The sequence below is a fragment of the Oryctolagus cuniculus genome, chromosome 7, assembly GCF_964237555.1.
Source record: "Oryctolagus cuniculus chromosome 7, mOryCun1.1, whole genome shotgun sequence".
Classification (NCBI taxonomy): Eukaryota; Metazoa; Chordata; class Mammalia; order Lagomorpha; family Leporidae; genus Oryctolagus; species Oryctolagus cuniculus.
The window spans coordinates 26450207-26474030 of NC_091438.1; the positions used below are offsets into that span (position 1 = coordinate 26450207).

At 37.3% G+C, this 23824-nt stretch overlaps 1 protein-coding gene across 9 annotated transcripts in view; it reads right to left on the reverse strand.

Annotated features, from left to right (window-relative positions):
* DNM3 (dynamin 3) overlaps nt 1-23824 on the reverse strand; it is a 634013-nt gene that overhangs the window by 397804 nt on the left and 212385 nt on the right. For all 9 annotated transcript variants that reach the window (XM_051857117.2, XM_008264064.4, XM_051857115.2 and 6 more), the window contains 3 exons: nt 8799-8897; nt 7983-8143; nt 3433-3575 (listed from right to left, as the gene is read on the reverse strand). In XM_051857117.2, coding sequence (XP_051713077.1) covers nt 3433-3575; nt 7983-8143; nt 8799-8897 — 403 coding nt within the window. The remainder of the gene's footprint in view (nt 1-3432; nt 3576-7982; nt 8144-8798; nt 8898-23824) is intronic.

A 23824-nucleotide genomic window follows, 5' to 3' on the forward strand; every position in this document is an offset into this window, starting at 1 on the left:
CATTTACTGTCATTTTTTTTGTTCAGTACAGTCATAGGAGCAATAAGCTATATGTATGCTAAATAACTTAGGTGTGTAGGAGGCCAAACCATCTGGGTTTGTGTAAGTAAAGTGAAGATGTCTGCATAGTGACAAAATAGCCTAATGAAGAATTTTTCAGAATGTATCTCTTATTGTAATTAAGCAATAAGATATTTATCTTATAATAAATGAATATCTGCTCAGTGACAAAAATGAATTACCTTAAGGTGATTGCTTAAAGAAAAACAAAAAAAAAATAAGAAAACAACTTTTCCAATCACGATTACTAGGTTTAGAAGCTCTAATTCTGACATATTAGAACCTCTTTAAATTCAAAATCAATAGAAAAATTCAAACCATCTAAATTATCTTTTTATTGTTTTTCATCAAAATCATAGGTGAATTAAAAGTAACTAGGTCAGAAAAAAATAAGGCAATTGGGTTTATCTATGTTCATGTCTATGCTAATATTGTTTAAAACCCCTGGAGTGGTAAATAATGTGGAATATGCACTGAAACAGTAAGAAATTTTGGAAAATTTGTCTCCAACCCTTCCTTTCCCATATCCTATATGCCAATTACCTGGCCCACTTACTGATTCTAAAAGAAGCTGTGCCCCCCTCTCCTTCCACCTAACAAACTCTTCTCAGTCTTCATAGTCCCAAATATCATTTCCTCTGTGAGCTCACATCTTTCCTTGCATATAACTGCTTTCTCATCAAGCCTCCCTTAACATTTTGTCTTTTCCACAAACAGCATTTATCCAATTTTAACCCAGTTAGCTGCTTAGATGTCTGTTTTATCTTGTTCTGCTATGATTTCTTCTTGAGGACAAAAATCTTGCTCATTGCTGAATCCCTGAGAGACAACACAGAACCAGACACTGAGTAAAGTGCACAATGACATTAGAGGAAGGAGGAAGAAAGGAAGGTAGAGAGGATGGTTGAAGGCAAGAAATAAAAGAGAGAAAAGAAATAGGTCAGAAATAATAGGGCCATACGATGGAGCTGACCCTGTCCTCCACAAGTCAGAATCCAGCTATTAAAAATTTTGGGTGCATTTAAGTCACAGAAGCAAGACTCAGTCTTTGCAAGGAAAGCGGTTGAAGAGAGACACTAAGATAATGACTTAGGGCCTAAAAAGACAAATAACTTTAGTTTCTTTATAATTTGTAGAGTTTTTATAAGAGCTCAAACAAGATTAAGAAGGAGTTATATGCAAGGGAACTTCCTTTGTATGATCTCACCTGGTTTGTTTTTTTTTTTTTTTTGAGGAAATGAAGAAATATAAGAATATATTTAGGATGCTATTTAAATGACTTGAATAGTAGGTATTTGGTATAGCAGTTAAGATGCTACTTAGGACAGCCCACATCCCATATCAGAGTGCCTGGGTTTAAGTCCCAGCTCCACTCTCAATTCCAGCTTCCTGCTAATGTGCGTCATAGGAGCAGCAGTGATGGCTCAAGTACCTGAGTCCCTGCCACCCCCATAGGAGACCTAGAACCTGTGTTGAGTACCTGGCTCCTGATTTTAGCTTAACCAAGCCCCAACTGTTGCAGGCATTCCAGGGGGTGACCTAGTGAGTGAGATATCTGCCCCACACATGCACACACTTTGTGTGTGGGTGTATGTCTTTCCAATAAATTTGAAAAATTTAAAAGAATAATAATAAACTCAAAATTTAGAAATCTCCCTGCAAATACATGAATTATATCATGCATCTTTAACATCAACTTAAGAGTGTTTTGACTGCAAGACTGCAGAAAGACAAAGACCATAAAAAGCATCAAACTTCACCTTTGGAGGTACACCGCCAGTGTCCTGGAACCTAAGTAGAGTAGAGGGGCCTCCTGGCTGAGAGGGACCTGAATATAAGCTAGAGCTTATATAAGGAACAGATGAGTGCAGAAAGGGTAAAAGGAGAAAATAAAAGCAGAAGATGTTAAGGGACTGGTAATTCTCTAATAATTCTGCTGCCCTACCCCCAAGATCCCTCAGGGAGAAATCTAGCAACCCAGGGATAAAATAGGAAGATCATGAAGGAGTAAAAAGATGTTTGGTAGTTCTTATATTTGCATGCTTAAAGAGATACATTAAAATCATCAACAAAAAGAAAAAAGAAATTCAAACTAGTCCTTGTTTTCTGTACTTTTTAATTAAATCATTGGTTCTCCTTCCACTGAAAAATGCACACAAATAAATCACTTGAAATAGAAATATAATAAGTGACATCAATAGAAGCCATTGTAAAATAAGATTACATTTTCTTCTGTATACACCCACTTGTAAAACTAAGGGCTAAGAACCCCATTGAATTATCACTACTGGTTTTACTTACTGAATCTAATTTTTTAAAATAATTTATTTAATTTATTTGAAAGGGGCAGAGTTAGAGAGAGAGAGAGAGATCTTCCATCTGCTGGTTCATTTCCCAAATGGCCACAATGGCCAGGGTACAGCCAGGAGCCTGGAACTCCATCTAGGTCACAGATATGCATGGCAGAGGCCCAACTATTCAGGCCATCTTCCATTGCTTCACCAGGTGCATTAGCAGAAAGATGGATGGAAAGTAGAGCAGCCAGAATGTCAATCAACATTCATCTGTGAAGCCAGTATTACAGGTGACATCTTAACTGGGTGTGCTACAATGCTGTTCTTGAATCCAATTTTAAAAACACAATTGGCGCTGAGTATTCTGGCACAGCACATTAAGCCACTGCTATCTCTTCCTCCCTCTCACTTTCTCCCTCTCTCTCTCTCTCTCTCTCTCTCTCTCTCTCTCTTTATTTATTTATTTATTTTTTGACAGGCAGAGTGGACAGTGAGAGAGAGAGACAGAGAGAAAGGTCTTCCTTTGCCGTTGGTTCACCCTCCAATGGCCGCCGCAGCCAGCGCACTGCGGCCGGCGCACTGCACTGATTCGATGGCAGGAGCCAGGTGCTTTTCCTGGTCTCCCACGCGGTGCAGGGCCCAAGCATTTGGGCCATCGTCCACTGCACTCCCTGGCCACAGCAGAGAGCTGGCCTGGAAGAGGGGCAACCGGGACAGAATCCGGCGCCCCAACTGGGACTAGAACCCGGTGTGCCGGCGCCACAAGGCGGAGGATTAGCCTAGTGTCTCTCTCTCTCTTTACCCCTCTGTGTTTCAAATAAATACATAAATCTTTTTTAAAAAACACACAAATTGGACACAGGGATGTGCAATGAAATTTATAGCAAGAGGATAAGATCAATAATTATTTTTCAGGAAAACAAAGATTCAAGGGCCACTGGGTAACACAGAAAAAGACTCATTCTCAACCTGCTTCCTCTGTTAAACCTAGAAAACAATATGACAAATAGACCAAAGCAAAAGCGAACTGAAGGAATTCTATTAAGATGAGGAGCAAAGAAAGGCAGAAGAGACTTACTGCAGTAATGCTTTGGTCTTCCTGGTGGGGTCTTCAGGTTTGAAGTTTTTATAGGCTTCTACTTCATGTTCTATGGAGAGCAACTGTCCCTGGAGTTTGTTCCTGAAGTTTGGCAGGGTGTCTCGAATGTGGTTGGTAAGTTGCTGGATGAAACAAAACAAAAACATACATGCATATAACACATTGAAGATTAACTCATGAAACAAAAACCATCCTTCACTGTTTTCCTAATCACTCAAAATTTTAGAAACCAAAGAGACATTCCAGTTTGTGTAGGCTGATAATGAGAAGTGCAACTTTGTCTTCCACAGCCCTTAGGAGATGCTCAAAAAATTTTCAATTAGAGTCACTCACTTGGGCTATCAATTTATATATGGAAAGACCATGTCAAAATGCACAAATTTTACTAAGGGGGCGGCTCAATTTTAACACATTAGCATGGATTGATTTATCAGATCACCTATCTTATGGACAAGAACCTTAAGATAGGATATGGTAGAAATGAAGGAAGACAAGAGTTACAGGTGCTGCCTGCTGTTCTCAAACTAAGTAGCTTACCACACCACTGGATCTCAGGTAGTCAAGGGTGTGAGGGATAATCTGTCAGCTGTTAACTTTCCCTACACTGTATAATTCAGGCAACTACTTTCTGTGACTTCCACCTCTTGGACCCAGTTCAACTCAGGTTGGTCGTTAACTAGCTTATGCCTTCAAGAAATTTAATATAAAAATGTCTCAACTGAGTGAGGAAAAGCTTTCTCTGCTATTGATACCTCTACCTGACATCTTTACTTGGCATTTCCCGTAAGATCAGCTGGCACTTTGACTTCAATGTGAGTGAAAACCTCTCTAAGAGATTTTCTAGGAATCTATGATGAAAGAACAACAAAGGTGGGACTGTGAGCCCAGATAACTCAGTGCTGTCTTAGGTTCTTTCTACTATAATGCAATTGAAGAATCTGAACTAAAAGAAAAAAATGATCATCTTCTTGAACTGCTGATGTAATAACCTTGGAATCAGAAAAAGAGAGAATATAAACTGATTAGCAATGTGGGCAAAGGAAAAATAATTAAAATGAGAATAAATATACCCAGAGTGACTGATAAAATTCTTTCAGATCACCTTTATGTTTATATGTTTATAAAACTATTCAATATACAATTTCTTGTCAATATTTCACTCCTATATTTTTACTTTTTCCAGTTATGAATCATTGTGAAATTACCCCGCCTTTGGTTGCTGTTTTAGCTTTGAAGAAGGCAACAAAAACATTGGAGATGTTTTCAGTACCAAGAGTAATACTACAAGAGAAAAGGACTCAAATCTAAGAGTAATAGTAACCATGAAAAACCAGCAGCCACTGAACTTCGGTGTGAGCTGGTGAATAAATACATTTGGCTTTCACATTTTGCATCTCAGGTGTATCAATAGCAAGACAACATGGGGACCAGTCTCAGCTTTCTAATATATTTGTTTCCTTGGCTTTCATGATCCCAGCTCCTCTCACATTTTTCCTAATCATTTTGGCTATACCTTCTTTATCTCTTGATAATTCATTCTCCTCACTACTAGTAACTCATGAAAGTTCTCAAATCTGGGATTCTAAGCCTCTTTTTCCCTTATTCTCTGTGCTCTTTTGGGTGACAGCATTCTCTCTGTGGCTTTAATAAGTATCCAGGCACCTGTAGCTGCTAAAAGTGATAGCCAAACAGAGCTCCTTATCTTTACTGAAACAACTTGCTTGACTTTTCCTCTTGGATGTGAAATGAAACATATTTTAAAAATTTTCTATACTACCTAAAATAACCTATAGGTTTAATGCAATCCCTATCAAAATATCAACATCATTCTTTACAGAATTAGAAAAAGCACAGGCAACAGGAGCAAAACTAAACAAATCAGACTATGTCAAGCTCCGAAGCTTTTGCACAGCAAAGGAAATGATCACTGGAGTAAAGACATCTAACAGAATGGGAAGAAATATTCACAAACCACTTATCTGACAAAGGATTAATATCCAGAATATACCAGCAACAACTTATAAAACTCAACAACAATAAAACAACCAATCCAGTTGAGAAAAGGGCAAAGGACTTCAACAGACTGTTCTGCAAAGAATAAATATGAACAGCCAACAAATAAGTGAAAAAATGTTCAACATCACTAACCATCAGGGAAATGCAAATCAAACCCACAATGAGATATCACCTCATCCCTGTCAGAATGGCTACAATCCAAAATATAGAGAATAACAAATGCTGGCGAGGATGTGGACAAAGTGGAACACTTATACACTGTTGGTGGGAATGTAAATTAATACAGCCACTGTGAAAAACAGTATGGAGATTTCTTAAAAACCTAGACTTGCCATATGATCCAGCAATCCCACTACTGAGAATATAGCAAAAAGACTTGAATATAATGTATCAAGAGATACCTGCATCACAATGTTTATAGCAGCCCTGTTCAAAATAGCCAAAATTTGAAATCAACCAATGTGCCCATCATAAGATGAATGGATAAAGAAAATGTGGTATATATATATATATATATATATATACACACACACACACTATGGAATATGATTCAGCTATTAAAAAAGACTAAAATTCTGTCTTTTGAAGCAAAATGGATGCAACTGGAGGACATCATGTTGAATAAAATAAGCCAAACACAGAAATACAAATGCCACATGTCCTCTCTTATATATGAGAGCTAAAATTCAAAAAAACAAACAAAAAGAAAGGCATGCTTATGTGTATTTACTGCATATTTTACTGTATATTTTACTGCAAATGTACTTTTATAAAACTTTGTTTTATACCTTTGTCAAACCAGTGGTTAAGAATTTTATAGCACTATAGTTTTAATGATTTGTGATTACTTTTAAAATTTATTATATGGGGGAAATGGTCATTTTTCCATTCAACTATTGTTTACAGCTATTTTCTATATTCTTACTAGACTAGGGGTATTTTATTGTTTTATTTTATTTGGTGAAGCATTAAGTCTTTTTATTGTAATGTGAATTTAAAATTTGCTATCAGGCCACCGGTGCACGGCTCAACAGGCTAATCCTCCGCCTGCGGCGCCGGCACCCCGGGTTTTAGTCCCGGTTGGGGAGCCGGATTCTGTCCCAGTTGCTCCTCTTCCATTCCAGCTCTCTGCTGTGGCCTGAGAGTGCAGTGGAGGATGGCCCAGGTCCTTGGGCCCTGCACCCGCATGGGAGACCAGGAAGGCAGCTGGCTCCTGACTTCGGATCAGCGCGGTGCGCCGGCTGCAGCATGCCAGCCGCAGCGGCCATTGGGGAGTAAACCAATGGAAAAGGAAGACCTTTCTCTTTGTCTCTCTCTCACTGTCCACACTGCCTGTCAAAAAAATAAATAAAATAAAATAAAATTTGCTATCAAAAAGTGAAAAAGAAGGAAAAAAGGGGAGGGGAGAGGGTGAGAGGGAGAGAGGAAAGGAGAAATGGAATATCATTATATTCTTAGAACTGTATCTATGAGCTATATAGAATCTGTCAAAAAATTAATTAGAAATTTTAGAATTATTTTTATACATAGAAACACACAAAATAGAAAATAAAAAATTAAATAGGAAATTTTAGAAACAAACAATTCATAAATTAAAAAAACTAAAATAAGTGGAATATTATTCAGCAATAAAAAGGGACATTATAAATACCACAAAAGGCATAAACAAAAAAAAGGATACAACTAGTTTTTATTTTCTAAAACTTCTTCAATTATTTTGCCTGAATGGTTCAGACACAATGTCACATATTGTGACAGCTTCTACTGATACCTTCAAGAAGCTAACAATCAGAACGAAACTGTTAGATTGGCTGATTAAGTTATAGATAAGAGTTTAAGCAAAACTTATGAGAATATTTGTGAGGAACATGGCTCACCATACAAAGTCAACATAATTAAAACTCAAATGACAATGACACAACTCCAATAAGGGTGGAAAATATGTAACCAAGGAAGAGAAGTACACAGTACATGGTGGGAAGAAGGGAGGCAGAAGACCCAAATTTATTTATTTTGGGGTAACAGGTTATCAGGAAAAGCTTCTGAGATGACTGGCAATAGAATTTACTGTTTGGAAAAGTTTAAAGTACAAAATAAATCATTCCTAAACAAAACCAGATAACATTTTCAACAGAAAATCTAGCCTAATCATTAGAGTGGTATTTTAAATGCAGATTCCTAGAGATCACTGTTACAGATCTACACAAGCTCAGCTTCTTAAGGTAACTACATTTTGTGAATGAATGCACACTCAAATGTACATCCCCTATTCCTTGTTCCCAAGTACATGTTTCTGCTTTCATAATTGTTCTTTCAATAATATTAAGGTGACTTTTATTCACTAAGAAAAGTAACAGTGTGGCTCTAAGTATCTATAAGCATTGTTTAATTTCTATCATTTAACCTAAATGTCTTGTGTTTGGGAAAAAAGTGAATTAAAAATTAGAAATATGAATTCCAATAGTTCTCTTGTGTGTAATAAAGGTTCTTGTTGCTTGAAAGAACATTTTTACCTGATTCAGGACCTTCTGCAGGTGTGGGGTCCCCATTCGATCAGCAATATGTCTGTAAGCCGGGTGGGAAAGAAAAAACTTCCTCTCTGCCAGCATGGCCGCCTTGATGTCCTTCTTCCCGTCTATGTCCTTCTGGCTTCTGTTTACCACCCCCACGTAACCTGAAATAAGGCACAAGCTATGGAGTTTGGCACTCTTTCTGTGCTTCCTCTAGGAATTGCCATGCTCTCAGACTGAACAAAAATAAGATCAGTTTAAGACTGAGTTCATTTACAACAATTTTTTTCATTTACAAAATTGAATAGGCTAATGGTAATTATTTTAGCATCACCTTAATAATGTTTTCCTCCTTAAAAATCTCTGCACATTTTACAGAATATGTCTCTCACTGGTTGTGACATAATACAAAAGTACCTAAAAAGTTTGTGTAAAAGTGGAACATTAAAAGTTAAGTTCATTTTGGTGCCCAAAATTCTGAAATATATACATAATATTTCATAATACTTGTTTTTCCACAAACATCTTGAAGTATTTGCAATCAGACTTATAACAGTACATTTAAGCAGCCCATGATGAATAGTTATAACCCTCCTTGAAACCCCTCCCTTTCCTGTTTCTTTTCTTTCTGTTAGTTTGAGGAATAGTTCTCCCTTTGGATCTTCACTTGAATACTGTGCCACTACATAAAAAGGATAACTAATGATAAACTTGTTCCTCTCAATTGAAAAGGCATTACACCACATCTTCTAAGTGGCTTCCCAATTGTTTCTCAGCCCCATCATCCACGGAAGTGCTGTATACATCACAGTACATTACCCCTGCGAAGAGGCAGCAGCTTGTTCTCTAGAACATCCCTGGCATCTGTTCCTTCATCCATAAGATCCAACTTGGTGATGACTCCAATGGTTCTCAGACCTGCATCATAACCAAAGCCAGCATTACACAATTCACAGAAGACCAACAGATTTTAAAGATATATATGTCTTAATGCAAAATGTAAAGCACACAATCTTAGCCTGCTTCCTGTTCCTCTCTGTCTTGCTGAGTTTTCTAATCTACTGCTACCCAGTCTAGTGAATTTCAACGTGATGAGGAAGAGAGTTTTGAAACCATCTTTAAGAAGATACCTTTCACCGGCGCCGCGGCTCACTAAGCTAATCCTCCGCCTTGCGGCGTGCCGGGTTCTAGTCCTGGTCGGGGCGCCAGATTCTGTCCCGGTTGCCCCTCTTCCAGGCCAGCTCTCTGCTGTGGCCAGGGAGTGCAGTGGAGGATGGCCCAAGTGCTTGGGCCCTGCACCCCATGGGAGACCAGGAGAAGTACCTGGCTCCTGCCAACGGATCAGTGCGGTGCGCCGGCCGCAGCGCGCCGGCTGTGGGGGCCATTGGAGGGTGAACCAATGGCAAAGGAAGACCTTTCTCTCTGTCTCTCTCTCACTGTCCACTCTGCCTGTCAAAAAAAAAAAAAAAAAAAAAAAGATGCCTTTCATTACAGGAAACAAGAATCAGTCTTACCAAAAAACCCTCTAAATATAAGCATACCTCAAAAAGTCCATGGAAAATGGCATTAAAAGGTGTTTATTTTGGTGCTAAAATTTTTGAATACATGCTTATTTCTTTCATTATACACCTTTTCCATTCATGTTTTGAAGATGAGTCATATGCATAGATTTCAAAACTGCACCAAAATAAATTTATCCTTTAGTTTCATTTTCCATGAACTTTCTGAAGTTCCCTCATATATGGTTTATTTTTTATAATGTTAAATAGAAATTACAGATTTCAATTTTGTCCCCAGGTATTCCATGTAATAAGGATGCTTTAAACTTTTCCTGTATTACACGGTTAAAAGCAAAAAAAACAAATAAGCTACACAATGACAAATGATCCATGTAAGTCATAGACCAAGAATTATTATCTATCCAGTTCTGATCATATGAAATCAAAAAATAAGAAAATCTGCTATAGGATATCATCATCAGCTGAAATATCTTTGCCAAGTGTCACAACATTTACTGTTCCTTAGAAAAGGAAGTGTGCTTTAATGGAAAGAAGACTGAATTATGAGGCTTGGATTATAGTCTCAAGGCAAGTCACTTAACTATTATAACCACTAGTTCTCAATGTTCCTCATCTGTAGAATGAAGAGTTAAAAAACCATGATCTCTAAAGTTCCTTTCAGTTATAAAATAAGAACCTAGATATTTTATGTAGCACATCAAATATACATGGACACTATTTGAATAGTGATCAAGTGCATTTCTCTGAATGTCCTATTAAACATGGTTATTTAAATACATAATTATCTTTTACCTAAAATTACTCTAAAATAATAATGGCAAATATTCATTAACCTAGCCATGGTTTTAAATGATTTATATGACTCAAATAATTTAGTCTTAAAAAAATAGTCCAACTATTATCTTTTCAAGATGAGGAAGTGAAGGGAGAAAAGTTAAATAACTTGACTAAGGCCATACAGTCATAGATATGGGTCCAAACAATATAGGTTAAGAGTCTGTGCTTTCAATCAATATTTACTTCTCAAGTTATAAGAAAACTTTAAAAAAAAGTCTAAAACAAAAAGGTCAAAAGAATGAGAGAGGACCGCAGGAAGAAAAAACTGCATAACTGGAAACCAGAAGGATGATTGCTAACTAACTTAACAGACCAGCAAATGAGGAAAGCTCAATCAAGAAACCCAACAGTAGGAACCTAGTAGCTGGATAATTTAAATTACAGCACCTCAGAAATGCTTATGATGTGAGAGATGAACCTAAAACCATGGAGTGAGAGTGTGGCAGTTGAGCTGAAACAGGAGCCCTATTTTACATAGCTATCACATCATGGAGATTTCCAAGGTCCATCCTCTCAGGATTACATATGTTTATTCTTTGAATTGAACTAGAGAAACCTCTTAATTCAAGGGCAGCTGGCCCAGTCTGGGGGATCAAGAATTGAAAGATAATTAACTATATTCTATACAATGAATGGTAATAACCTCCTTCCCAGTTAGGTTCTCTAATCTGGCTTCAAGATTAGCTGTTAGACAATTACCCTGCAAGCATTTGAGGAGTGAACCAAAGGTTGGAAGATTTCTCTCCATGTCTCTCTCTGTTTCTCTTTCAATGAAAATACAATGATTTTCTTAAAAATAGCCCAATAAATCACCCTGTTGTAAAACCTACAACCCAATAGATTAAGCACACTTATATACAGTTTGTTAATACTTCACCTTTAAATATAAATGGATATCCATGGAGATTCTTAGAAACCAAAACAAATATATATTATAAAGTGGAATCGGGAGAAAACAAAGATAATGCAAAACACTGAAAATACTTTTTGATTTTTATTAATACTGAAAGAAAAATTATTGCATTCATATAACAAGATTAGAAAATCATTAAAAGAAACATTCAGATGAAAAAAGTCAATAACTACAAATAACTAAAAATCTCAATAATAAAAATAGCAGAAATAAAAACATTAATAGAATGATTGGATGATAAAGTTGAACATTCCTTCCAGAAAGTAAAAGAAATAAATAATAAAAACATGTTTTCAAAATTACAGAAATGACCAGAAGATCTATTATCTGAATAACTGGCATTGCAAAGAAAGAAGTTAAAAGAAAAACAGCTTTTGTGAGGAACAACATATCCAAGAAAATGTCTATAAGTAAAAGATATGACTTTATGGACTAAATAAAATCAGCAAATGCCCAAAACTAAATAAAAACTCTCTCTCTCTCTCTCTCTCTCTCTCTCTCTCTCCCTCTCTTTCTCTCTCTCTCTCTCTCACACACACACACACACAATACAGGATACCAGTGTAAGATTTCAAAACACTGGTAGCAGATATATATCCTAAAAAGCTCCCAGAAACATCTGAAAAAGAAAACTCACAAAAATAGAATTGAGAAGCACTGTAACACCTGTATTCCTGAGAGAAAAATAATTTCTAACCTATAATTCTTAAAAATCAATAAATATAACAGCAAAAAAAAAGAAATTTTCAGTCTTGTAAAATCTAAAAATATCTTGGCACCTTTTTCCCCTACAATGGAGCTATTAAAAAGGGTATGTTCCAAAAAACAATAGAGCATAGTAATAAAGAGGAAGACATGTAATCCAGGAAACAGAGACATCACCAAGAAAAAAAAAAAGAAAATCCTTACAATCGTGTAGATCCCAGTACAAAAACAAGAGAGTGATTCATATCTACCGGGGTAACAAGAGACAAAGTCCTGAAGAGATGTCTTCTTCTACAAGGTTGAAAACAATACAATATCTAATGCTCCAATTTTTTTAGCTATCAAGAGACTCAAAGCTCTGTAGGAGAGGCTGAGATGCATTAGGGATAGATACAGATGTATAGATGATGCACAAAATAAAAAAACCAGAAAGATGGGCAATTATCAATCTCAAAAAAGTACCTTTCATGAAGGGAAATTTAATCATAATGTACCGGCCAGCCCCGCGGCTCACTAGGCTAATCCTCCACCTTGCGGCACCGGCACACCAGGTTCTAGTCCCAGTCAGGGCGCCGGATTCTGTCCCGGTTGCCCCTCTTCCAGGCCAGCTCTCTGCTGTGGCCAGGGAGTGCAGTGGAGGATGGCCCAAGTACTTGGGCCCTGCACCCCATGGGAGACCAGGAGAAGCACCTGACTCCTGCCATCGGATCAGTGCGGTGCACCGGCCGCAGCGCGCCGGCTGCAGCAGCCATTGGAGGGTGAACCAACGGCAAAGGAAGACCTTTCTCTCTGTCTCTCTCTCTCACTGTCCACTCTGCCTGTCAAAAAATTTAAAAAAAAAAATCATAATGTACCATGTGTTTCAGCTGTGAACAACATTTCAGAAATCAAAAATTCATTTAGCAAGATATAATTCTGTCACTGCACTGGCAGAATGGACAAAGATAAGCAAATGTATGTGCATGTAAGTATAGGTAGAAGAGGGATATAAGAGTGCTAAATCCTCTTGATGCATGTAGGAAGTCAAAGAGGATATCTAAAACAAAAAAAATCAAGCAATAGTATAAATAAGATTACATAGAAATAAGGAGGTAAATATTCAAGGACATAAGCACACAAGTGGAAGCCTCTGGAAATCAGTAATAGAGAGTTAGGAGGGTGGGCAAGGCTAGGAGAGTTTTATGAAAAGTCTTTGGAACTCTGACTTTTAAAAAAACAACAACATGTTTATAGCTTTAATAAAAAGTTGACTTCTTTTACTATCCCCTTATTTCTGAAAAAGGAGTTGAATTTACAGTTAGTGGTATACCAGAAATGGCAAAGGGAACCATTTTATTTGTCACACTTATTTGCATAATAGGGAACTTAAAATAACCAATGAACTAGGGCCAGTGTTGTAGCGCAGCAAGTTAAGTTGCTGCCTGTGACACTGGCATCTCATATTAGAGTGCTGGTTGGAGTCCCAGATGCTCCACTTCTGATCCAGCTCCCTGCTAATGTGCCTGGGAAAGTAGCAGACGATGGCCCAAGTATTTGGCACCCTGCCCACATGGAAGACCTGGATTGAATTCCTGACTCCTAGTTTTGGCCTGGCCCATCCCAAGGCCACTGCAGCCATTTGGGGAGTGAACCAGCGGATGGAAGCTGTCTTTATCTCTGTGCCTCTCCCTTTCTCTCTGTCACTCCGTCTTAAATAAATTAAATAAATCTTTAAAATAATAATAATAATGATAATCAATAAACTTCTGGAAGAGCTTTCCAAGGAAGCACGCTGGTTCAAACAATAAAAAGAAGAAACGCCCCACTGGAAACCTTATGATCTGGATAAAAGAGAACACTGTTGAGCCCTTTCTATGTGCCAACCTCATCAAGGACTCAAAACAACAACCAAGGAAGATGGGCATGTAATTTTGTCAATTACATAGATGAGAAAAGGTAAATCTGGAGAAGAAAAACACATTTGCCTAAGGGGGCACAGCCTGCAACCAGCATTCAAATCCATTAACTTAATTTCATTTTTAATCAATACATTTTTCTACCTCCCAATTCTAAGTTACAGTCTACAATAGTTTACTGTTTAACTTGGCAACTTATTCATATCATCTAAGCAGGATTATCTACAGAACCAGAAGTATGACCAGATGTCTCTTTCAAATCCAAAATTCTGGGGGAGGAAACAACTTCCAGATTTAGAAGAGGTTATGTATAAGAAGTAAAGAATAATTTAATGCAAGTATTGCCTCCTACTAAAAGGAAAAATAAAAATAATAGTAATAAATTAAGAGCTACCAAAAACTTGTGGCTATTCTTTACTGAAGAGAAACATCATGAAAACATAGTATCACAATAAGTACTGAAAAGTCCAACTGAAGACCCTAAAAAAATACATGAGGCATTTCCGGAGTCTGATACTTATCACACAGATTAAGTGCACTTAATCTCAAGGTTAGGATTGTGTAGATTCAAGTCCCATCTGTGAGAATTATTAGCTCTGAGACATTAGTTGCCTCATCAGAAAGCAACTGAATTAACAAGGTAACATACATCCATACATCATAATTTATGTTTCTTGGCCTGGGATAATTATTAATATCATCTCTAACTCTTAAAAGACTTCCTTTTTGAATGACAAATTATATGTTCACTTTAATTCATCAGAATGCAAGGGAAATAACCAATTGACGACTTAAAATCAAAATCAAAGCTTAAAATTCAGTCTGGCAGGTAAGGAACTTGGAAGTCACCACTACAACCTAACAACAAATCAAAATTGGAACAAATTGAAAAAACAAAATACCTCCTTATGTCTCTCAGGGAAGTAAGATCACAGAGTAAACAGCTATCTCCCAAATTTCGAAACATTGGTATATTCAGAGAATTACAGCTTGCCAGAGCAGAAACCTCTATAGGAATCAGTGCTGGGACAGGAAGACCTAAACTGTGATCAAGAAATGTCTGGGCTGGGGCGTTGGTGTGGAAATTCGTCATTTATTTTTTTATAGGAGGAACCCATGCTTAGGTAAGTTTTGCCTCCAGGAGCTCAATCTAGTTATCACAATGAACATTGGAGGGAAATCCCCTCATGCTTCTGGCAGGGAGATGGGGAAACTAACCAGTTGGAAATATTCCGTTCTTCTTAACAAGGTTTACCTTCAGAAGAATGTATTTAATCAAAGCCTAAACTACTGGGGTTCAGAGCCCAGACAGATCTAGAAGAAGGGAAACATCCAAAAACCAACTGCCTAGCTTTCCACATAGGAGAAAGGAAATGTCAAACTCTAGCCCACTCTAGGCAGAGTGAGAGAGAGAGATAGAGAGAGAGAGAGAATATTAGACGTAGAGACAGGCAGAGAGCGAGAGAGAGATCTTCCATCTGCTGGTTCACTCCCTAAATTGCCACAACGGCTGAGACTGGGCCAGGCCAAAGCCAGGAGCCAGGAGCCAGGAGCTTCATTTGGTTCTCCCATGTGGATGGCAGGGGCGCAAGGACTTGGGCCATCTTCTACTGATTTCTAAGGTGCATTAGCAGGGAGCTGGTTCAGAAGTGGGGAAGTGGAGCAGCCGGGACTCAAACCAGCACCTATACAGGATGCTAGCACTTAATGCAGCAGCTTAACTTGGTGAGCCACAGGGCGAACTCCAATTTTGCTTATTCTTAATTAATCTAACAGATAACAATTTGTTCAAAATAATAGCAACATGTATTTCATTATTTATGTTTTTGTATAAGTGAAATGAATGGCAACCATCATACAAGAGACAGAAGGTAAAACTTAGGATTATTTGGTTGTCATAAACGAGTATAATGCTATTTGAAAGTGTACGTACTGATCCAGCTCCTCGTTATTGTGCCTGGAAAAGCTGCAGAGGATGGTCAAAGTACTTGGGCCCCTGCACCCATGTAGGAGACCCAGATGAAGATCCTGGCTCCTGGCGTCAGCCTGGCCCAACCCTGGCCATTGTGGTCATTTGCAGAGTGAACCAGTGGATGGAAGATTCTTTTTTTTTTTTTTTTTTTTTGACAGGCAGAGTGGACAGTGAGAGAGAGAGACAGAGAGAAAGGTCTTCCTTTGCCATTGGGTCACCCTCCAATGGCCGCCGCGGTCAGCGCGCTGCGGCCGGTGCACCGCGCTGATCCGATGGCAGGAGCCAGGTACTTCTCCTGGTCTCCCATGGGGTGCAGGGCCCAAGCACCCGGGCCATCCTCCACTGCACTCTCAGGCCACAGCAGAGAGCTGGCCTGGAAGAGGGGCAACCGGGACAGAATCCGGTGCCCCGACCGGGACTAGAACCCAGTGTGCCGGTGCCACAAGGCGGAGGATTAGCCTAGTGAGCCGCGGCACCGGCCAGAAGATTCTCTTGCTCTCTCACTGTTTCCCTCCCTCAGTAACTCTGCCTTTCAAATAAATGCATTAAAAAAGCACAAGTGACAGAAAAAAGTGAAAGACAAAAATAGGAACAAATAATAGGGCAACAAGTAGAAAACAGTAAAAAATATACTTAGTCCAAATATATCAGCAATCCCTTTGCTATACTAGTTAAAAGATCAACTGTCAGAGCAGCTGAACAAACAAGACCCAACTATATGTTATCTACCAAATAAAACTCAATTTAATTAAAAGGACACATATGGATTAAAAGTAAAGGGATGGGGAACTATATACACTATGCTAACACTAATCAAAAGAAAGCTAGGGTAGCTTTATAAATTTCCAACAGAATAGAATCCAGGACAAGAAAGTTATCGATGGAACAAAGAGGAGCACTACATAATAAGTAATCAATCCTCCAGGAAGCCAAAACAAATCTTAACAGGTATGTACCTAACAACCAAGCATCAAAATACATCAGACAAAACCAAAAGAAGTTCAAGAAGGAATAGAGGGGGCAGCGTTGTGGCATAGCAGGTAAAGCTGCCACCTACAGTGCCAGCATCCCATATAGACCCAAATCCAAGACCTGGCTGTTCCACTTCCGATCTAGCTGTCTGCTATCACATGGGAAAGCAGTTGAGGATGGCCCAAGTCCTAGGCCCCTACACCGATGTGGGAGATCTGGAAGAAGCTCCAGGCTCCTGGCCTTGGATCAGCCCAGCTCCGGCCATTGCAGCCATTTGGGTAGTGAACCAACAGATAGAGGATCTCTGTTTCTCTCTCTCTCTCTCTCTCTCTCTGTTTAACTCTTTCAAATAATTAAATTACATCTTTTTTTAAAAAAAAAAAAAAGAAGAAATAGAGAAATCCACAAGAACTTAGTTAAACCCAGATGGGTTCACTGATGAATTCTACCAAATATTAAAGGAAGAAATTATAACAATTCTCTATAATATCTTCCAGAATATAGAATCAGAGGAAAGAGTCCTATGAGTTGCATTACCCTAGCAGAAAAACCACACAAAGAAACAACCAGAGAACTCAGCCTGATACCTGTCATGAATATAGATGACAAAATCATCAACAAGCAAATTAGCAAATTAATTCCAATGATGTATAAAAAGAATTATACAACATGACCAAGTGTAATTTATAACAGGTATGTAAGACTGGTTGAACATTTGAAGATTAACTACATAATCTACCCCATCAACATGCTAATGAAGAAAAATCAATGATCCTATCAATAGATGCACAAAATATATTTGACAAAAGCCAACACCCATTCATGATTTTTTAAATCTTGGCAAAATAGGAATGATTGAATTTCTTCAACTGCACAAAGAACATTAGCCAAAAAAAACTAGTTAAGCTCATACTTAGTGTTAAAATCTCAAAACTTTCCTGGTAAGAATAGGAAAAAGACATAGATATCTTCTCTCACCAGTGCTTTTCAGCATAAACTGGAAGTCCTACCTAATGCAGTAAGACCAAATAAATATTTATAGATTAGAAAGGAAGAAATAAAACTGCCTTTGTTCACAGATAACTTGATTATGGAGGAAAATCCTACTGGAATAAATAAATAAATGTAGTAAGGTTGTAGGACACAAGGTTACTATATAAAAGTCAATTATTTTCCTATATATCTGTAATAAACAACAAGTTTAAATTAAAAAGTATAACTATGAACATTATAATCCTCACGAAATACTTAGGTTTAAACCTAGCAAAATATATACAACAGCTATATAAAAACTATAAATGTCTTATAAAATATACCAAAGTAGAACTAAACAAATAAATAAATATCACATATTCATGTATAGGAGGAGTCAATACTGCAAAGATGTCAGTTCTTCCCAACTTGATCTAGAGGTTCAACACAATTCAATCAAAATTCCAGCAAGTTATTTTGTGGATGCTGGCAAATTGACTTTAAAGTTTATAGACAGAATCTGAAGACCCAGAACAGTCAACACAAAATAGAAGAGGAACAAAGTTGGAAGACTGACATGACCCAACACCAAGACTTACAATAGTGGAAACAAAAGTGAAAGAATATACAAATAGGTCAATGGAACAAGACAGATAACCCAGAAACAGACCCATATAAAAATAATTGACAGATCGTCAACAAAGGACCATCAGCAATACAATAGATCAGACACTGTTTCCAATAAATGGTGCTGGAACAACTGGATGTCCACATGAAAAACAATGAATATAAACATAGAACTAACACCTTTCACAAAAATTAACTCAGTGAATCACAGACCCAAAAAGTATAAAGCTTATAGGAGACAATGTAAAAGAAAACTTAGGTGGTTATAGCAATACTATTTAGGGAAAACACCAAAGGAATAACCTATGAAAGAAATAATTGATAAGCAGACACACATTAAAATTTAAGTTTTGCTTAGCAAAAAACAGTATCATCAGAATAAGAAGAAAAAGTTGGAGGCTAGAAGAAAATATTTGCAAAAATAACTCCACATCTGATAAAGGACTCTATGCAAAATATACAAAGAATTCTTAAAAACCTACAGTAAGAAAACAGACAACTAAGTTTAAAAAATTAGGAATAAGACCTGAACAGTTACTTCACCAAACAAGATGTTCAGTATCTTGTCATCAGGAAATTGCAAATTAACAATGATACACTACTACACACATATTAGAAAGACCAAAATCCAAAAAACTGACAATGTCAAATATTGGTGAGGAAGTAGAACAACAAGAACTTTATTCACTGCTAGTGGGAATTCCAAATGGTACAGCCCCTTTAGAAAGCAGATTGGTGGTTTCTGACTTAACCAAACATACTCTGAGCATATGATCCATCAATTGAGCCCCTTTGTATTTGTTCAAATGAACTGAATGCTTGGATCCACAAAAAAAATATTCACGTGGATGTTAACAGCAATGTTATTCGTCATTGCCAAAACTTGGAAACAACCAAGACATCTACCATAAGTGAATTGATAAATAAGCTTTCGCATATCCAGACAAAAGAATATCATTCAACACTAAAATGAAATGAGCTAATAAGCCATGAGAAGACATAGAGAAAATTTAAATGTATATGTGAAAGTGAAAGCAGCCAAACCCAAAAGGCTACAAACTGTATGCTTCAAACTATCTGACATTCAGGAAAAGGCAGAAGATCAGTGTTTGCCAAAGTTTGGCACAAGGGGAGGGAGAGGAACAGGCAGAACACAGAGGATTTCTGGGCAAGTGAAATTATTGTATATGATACTATAGTTGTGGAAGTGTATCATATAAAACACATAACACTGTATGTGAACTTAATGTAAACTATGGATTTTGGGTGATCATAACATGCCAATAAGTTTGCCAATAGTAACAAATGCACCACTCTGGTGTGAAATGTTGACAGGATGGGAGGGTCTACATGGTGAAGATGTACGTATGGGAACTCTGTACTTTCTGCTTAACTTTGCTCTGTACCTAAAGCTGCCCAAAACACAAAATGTATGTAAAGTAGGAGGGGGTCTTCAAAAAGTTCTCAGAAAATATATGTTGTGAAAAAAAAAACTGTATGAGTTTCAAAATGTTTTTGTATCAAAGTAAACCTATTTTTTAATTACATTTCCACGAACTTTTTGAAGTAGCCTCATATGTGGTCCATAAATCTACTCAGTAAAGGAAAGCTGTGATCTCGCCAGTTTTACTTTTCATCAATACCTCCAAACAAAGTCAACTCTAAGTCACAATAAAACTTGCTTTCCGTCCTCCCTGTGATCCTATAATTCTCACCTCTGCACTTTCACAATCCCATCTCCCTTAGCTTCAAATATCCTTCTCTTCTCCTCTTTTCTTGGTTAACCTACCCTTCAAAATTCCTGTCAGGCCCCACCTATAGGTTTTTAATCAGTGTAATTTAGTGTCATTTATTTAAGCCCTCAAAGCCCCATATGGGCACTGGAATCATAGTTCTTAACCAACAGTAGGAGTCTACCTCAATGTCTATCTTACTCACTGGGCCACAATCTCTTCAAAGACAGGAATCTACATTCAGTCCACTTAGTCAAAACCATTAATATAGCCAAATACAGAATGTACCCAATAAATGTTTATTTATTAAGTGAATAAAACAATGAAAAACATAAGCTTATTTATTTGTCATAGGATCAGACAAGAATTGAATTATATGTTTCAAAAAAGATATGCAACTCTATCCCACCTTTCTACCTAGGTTTGTTGTCAGCACATGATTTTCTTATAAGAACATTGCTATTCCTTCCATTAATATATGCAACTAAATTATTAGTGTGTTGTTTCATCTAATTAAGAAATGGGACAAAACCAAGCCACAAACCACACTAGCAATTGCCAGAAAAATAATCTAGAACACTGTGTACACTGAAACGACAATGACAAAAAAGTCAATATAGAATTGATGCAAAAAATGTATACAGAAAAATTGAAAACAGACAGAAAATCAGATGCCCATCACTTAATACATTTTTTGTTTGTTTGTTTTGGGATTTGGTAGGATTTGAGAGAGAATTGAAATAAACATTCTTCTTTCTGTTTGGCAAAGATCATTGATGTTATTTCTGAGAGCAACTGGTAATAAGTAGAGTTTCATTCTTTGTTTTTAAAAGATTTACATATTTATTTAAAAATGATAGAGAGAGAAAGAGAGAAAGGAGGGGAGAGAGAGCGAGAGAGTATCCTGGACTGGCCCAGGCTGAAGCCAGGAGCCAAGAATTCTATCTGGGTCTCCTAGCAGGTAGCAGGAATCCAAGTACATGGGCCTTCTCCTACCAGTCCCCAGGGTGCACATTAGCAGAAAGCTGAATCTAAAACAGAAGAGCCGGGACATGAACCAGCAGTCAGATATGGGATGTGGGCACCACAAGCACCTGACTGTGCCACAATACTCACCTTGTCATCATTTTCCTCTAAGTTTTCCATGAGCATTATTTTATTTTACTTCCAACAATTCTGAATAACATCATTTTCATTGCAAAATCATCAGATAATATACTGAATGTGATACTTAGCAAAAAATTAATTAAATAATTGAGATCATTAAAAGTGCAGTCACTATAATGGCAGAGACTCTTGCTCATCAATATAGTTCTGAGTTGAAGATTTAATATTTAATATTTATGAAAAGAGGGGAGAAGAGAAAAAGGAGGGAGAAAGGGAGGTGAGAAATAAGATAGGAGAAGAACTAGTTCAAAAATGAAAAAATAAAATTAGATATTAAGTGGTTCTTTCGCCAAGAACATTCGCTCCAAAATTGACTAAGCCATCGAGAAACAAAGGGAAAGGAATTTATGTGCACCTAAATCTCCCTGCTATTTTCTCACTTGACTATATTTTCCTCTTCCTTGGCACAACACTAAATTGCAGTTTCAAGCAGATTTCCCTTGCACTGAGTTACAATCTCCCTTATATTTTGCCTATCATTGAGTTCTACTATTGGATGTGAGCACAGGTGACATGTGGTAATTAATATACAGAGTACAAAAACAAATGTAATTTACCACTTCAAAAGCTGATGTATGCAATGCCTCACATATGTTCTTTTGGCCATTCATTTGCCAAAAGACCTTAGGGACCTTAATAAGTCCCTAAGCCCCCAAGGATGGTAAGATGGAAGGATTCTGGATTTTTGGATTGGTATCAGGGAGAAGACACACCATGCCACCCTGAAATCCAGTTTGAGTGTACTTGTTACTGCATATTGTGGAAATAGTGGTAATTTGAAGAAGAACGCTGCCATTGTGAAAACTTGGCAAGCAAGATTAGGTGTAAGGATACAAATAGTGTGAACTAGAAAGAACCCTGGAAAAGACGTGGAAGATGGTACAAGTGCTTTGACCCCTGCTTCCCATGTGGGAGACTTGGAAGAAGCTCTAGGTTCCAGGCTTTGGCCTGGCCTATCCCTGGCCATTGCAGCCATTTGGGGAGTGAACCAGCAGATGGAAGACCCTTCTCTCTATCTTTCTCTCCTCCTCTCTCTCTAATTCTGCCTTTCAAATAAATAAAAAAATGAATCTTTAAAAAATCTAAAATTGAATGAAAAATAATTTATTTTGATGCAAAAAATTAAAATCTGTGCATAGTTTTTTCATAATACACATTTTCCATGAACTTTGTGAAGAAAGCTGATATGTTTAGATTTCAAAAATTTTTGCATCAAAAATAAATTTATCTTTTAATTCCATTTCCCACAAACTTTTTGAGGTACCCTCTTAAGTGCCAGTTGAAAGCTGAAACTGTTGGTATGAGCCAGAATGTTCATTTCTCTTGATTATTCCATGCTGCATAAAGCAGGGTAGGAGGATACTTCAAAACTTCATGGAAAAATGTACATTATAAAAACTATGCAAGAATTTCAAGAATATTTGCACCAAAATAAACTTATCTTGTAATTTTATTTTCCCCGAACTTTTTGAAGTACCGTTGTATTTAAGATACGAGTTCACATAAGAAATTTATCATTTTATATGTAAAAATAAAAGTAATTAGAAAACATTTGGAAATGTATATCCATTTATTTTAGAAAAGTTAACTGTTCTTATTATCCAAACTATAGAGAAAAAGACTGAAAAAACTCTAAACAACAAAGGCCCACAACAATTTTCAGTTAAGGAAATTTCAGTAATTTCTGCTTCTGGCTATAAGAGAGTAGCAGAGTTCAGACATATCTTTCTTCTGAAAACTAGTAGAAAACTGGATAGAATGTAAGAAAAATTATTTTCAAATATTAAACAAGAGGTTTTGCAGGGCTGAAATAGATGAGAGAAGAGAAACAAATAAGAAAGTTGTACAAAAACCCAATTGGAGGCAATTCTAGGTATACTGCAAGGAGGAAAAATTCAAGGACATTCTAATTTAGGAGACATAAATTAGAGTTCAAGAAGATCAAAGTGGGGTCACATTATGGCATAGCAGGTAAAGCTGCCACTTACAATGCTGGCAACCCAAATGGGTACCAGTTCATGTCCTAGCTGCTCCACTTCTAATATAGCTCCCTGATAATGGCCTGAGAAATGCAGCGGGAGATGGCACAACTGTTATACTGGGAGAACCCATATGAAGCTCTTGTCTCCTGACTTTGGCCTGGCCCAGCCGTGGCCATTGCAGCCATGTAGGGAGTGAACCAGCAGATGGAAGATCTCTTCATTGTTGGCTCTCTGTAACTCTTTCAAAATAATAAATAAAATATTTTTTTAAAAAAGACCTAAACGTTAGACTTTGTAGGACAGTACACCAGATAAAAGGGAGCGATGAAAAGAGAGAGCTCTAGAGATTTTTCACAAAAACAGTGTTGAGTCTTCAAATACACTCACACACACACACACACACACACACACATACACACATATGTAACTCCACATGGCTAGGCAAAAAACAACTTCCAGGAAGCTGTAAACCAGGTAACTCCTAGAGCTAACACAGAGGTTGGAATCATTTAAATTCCCACCAGCACCAATTCAAACTAGACAGACCTTG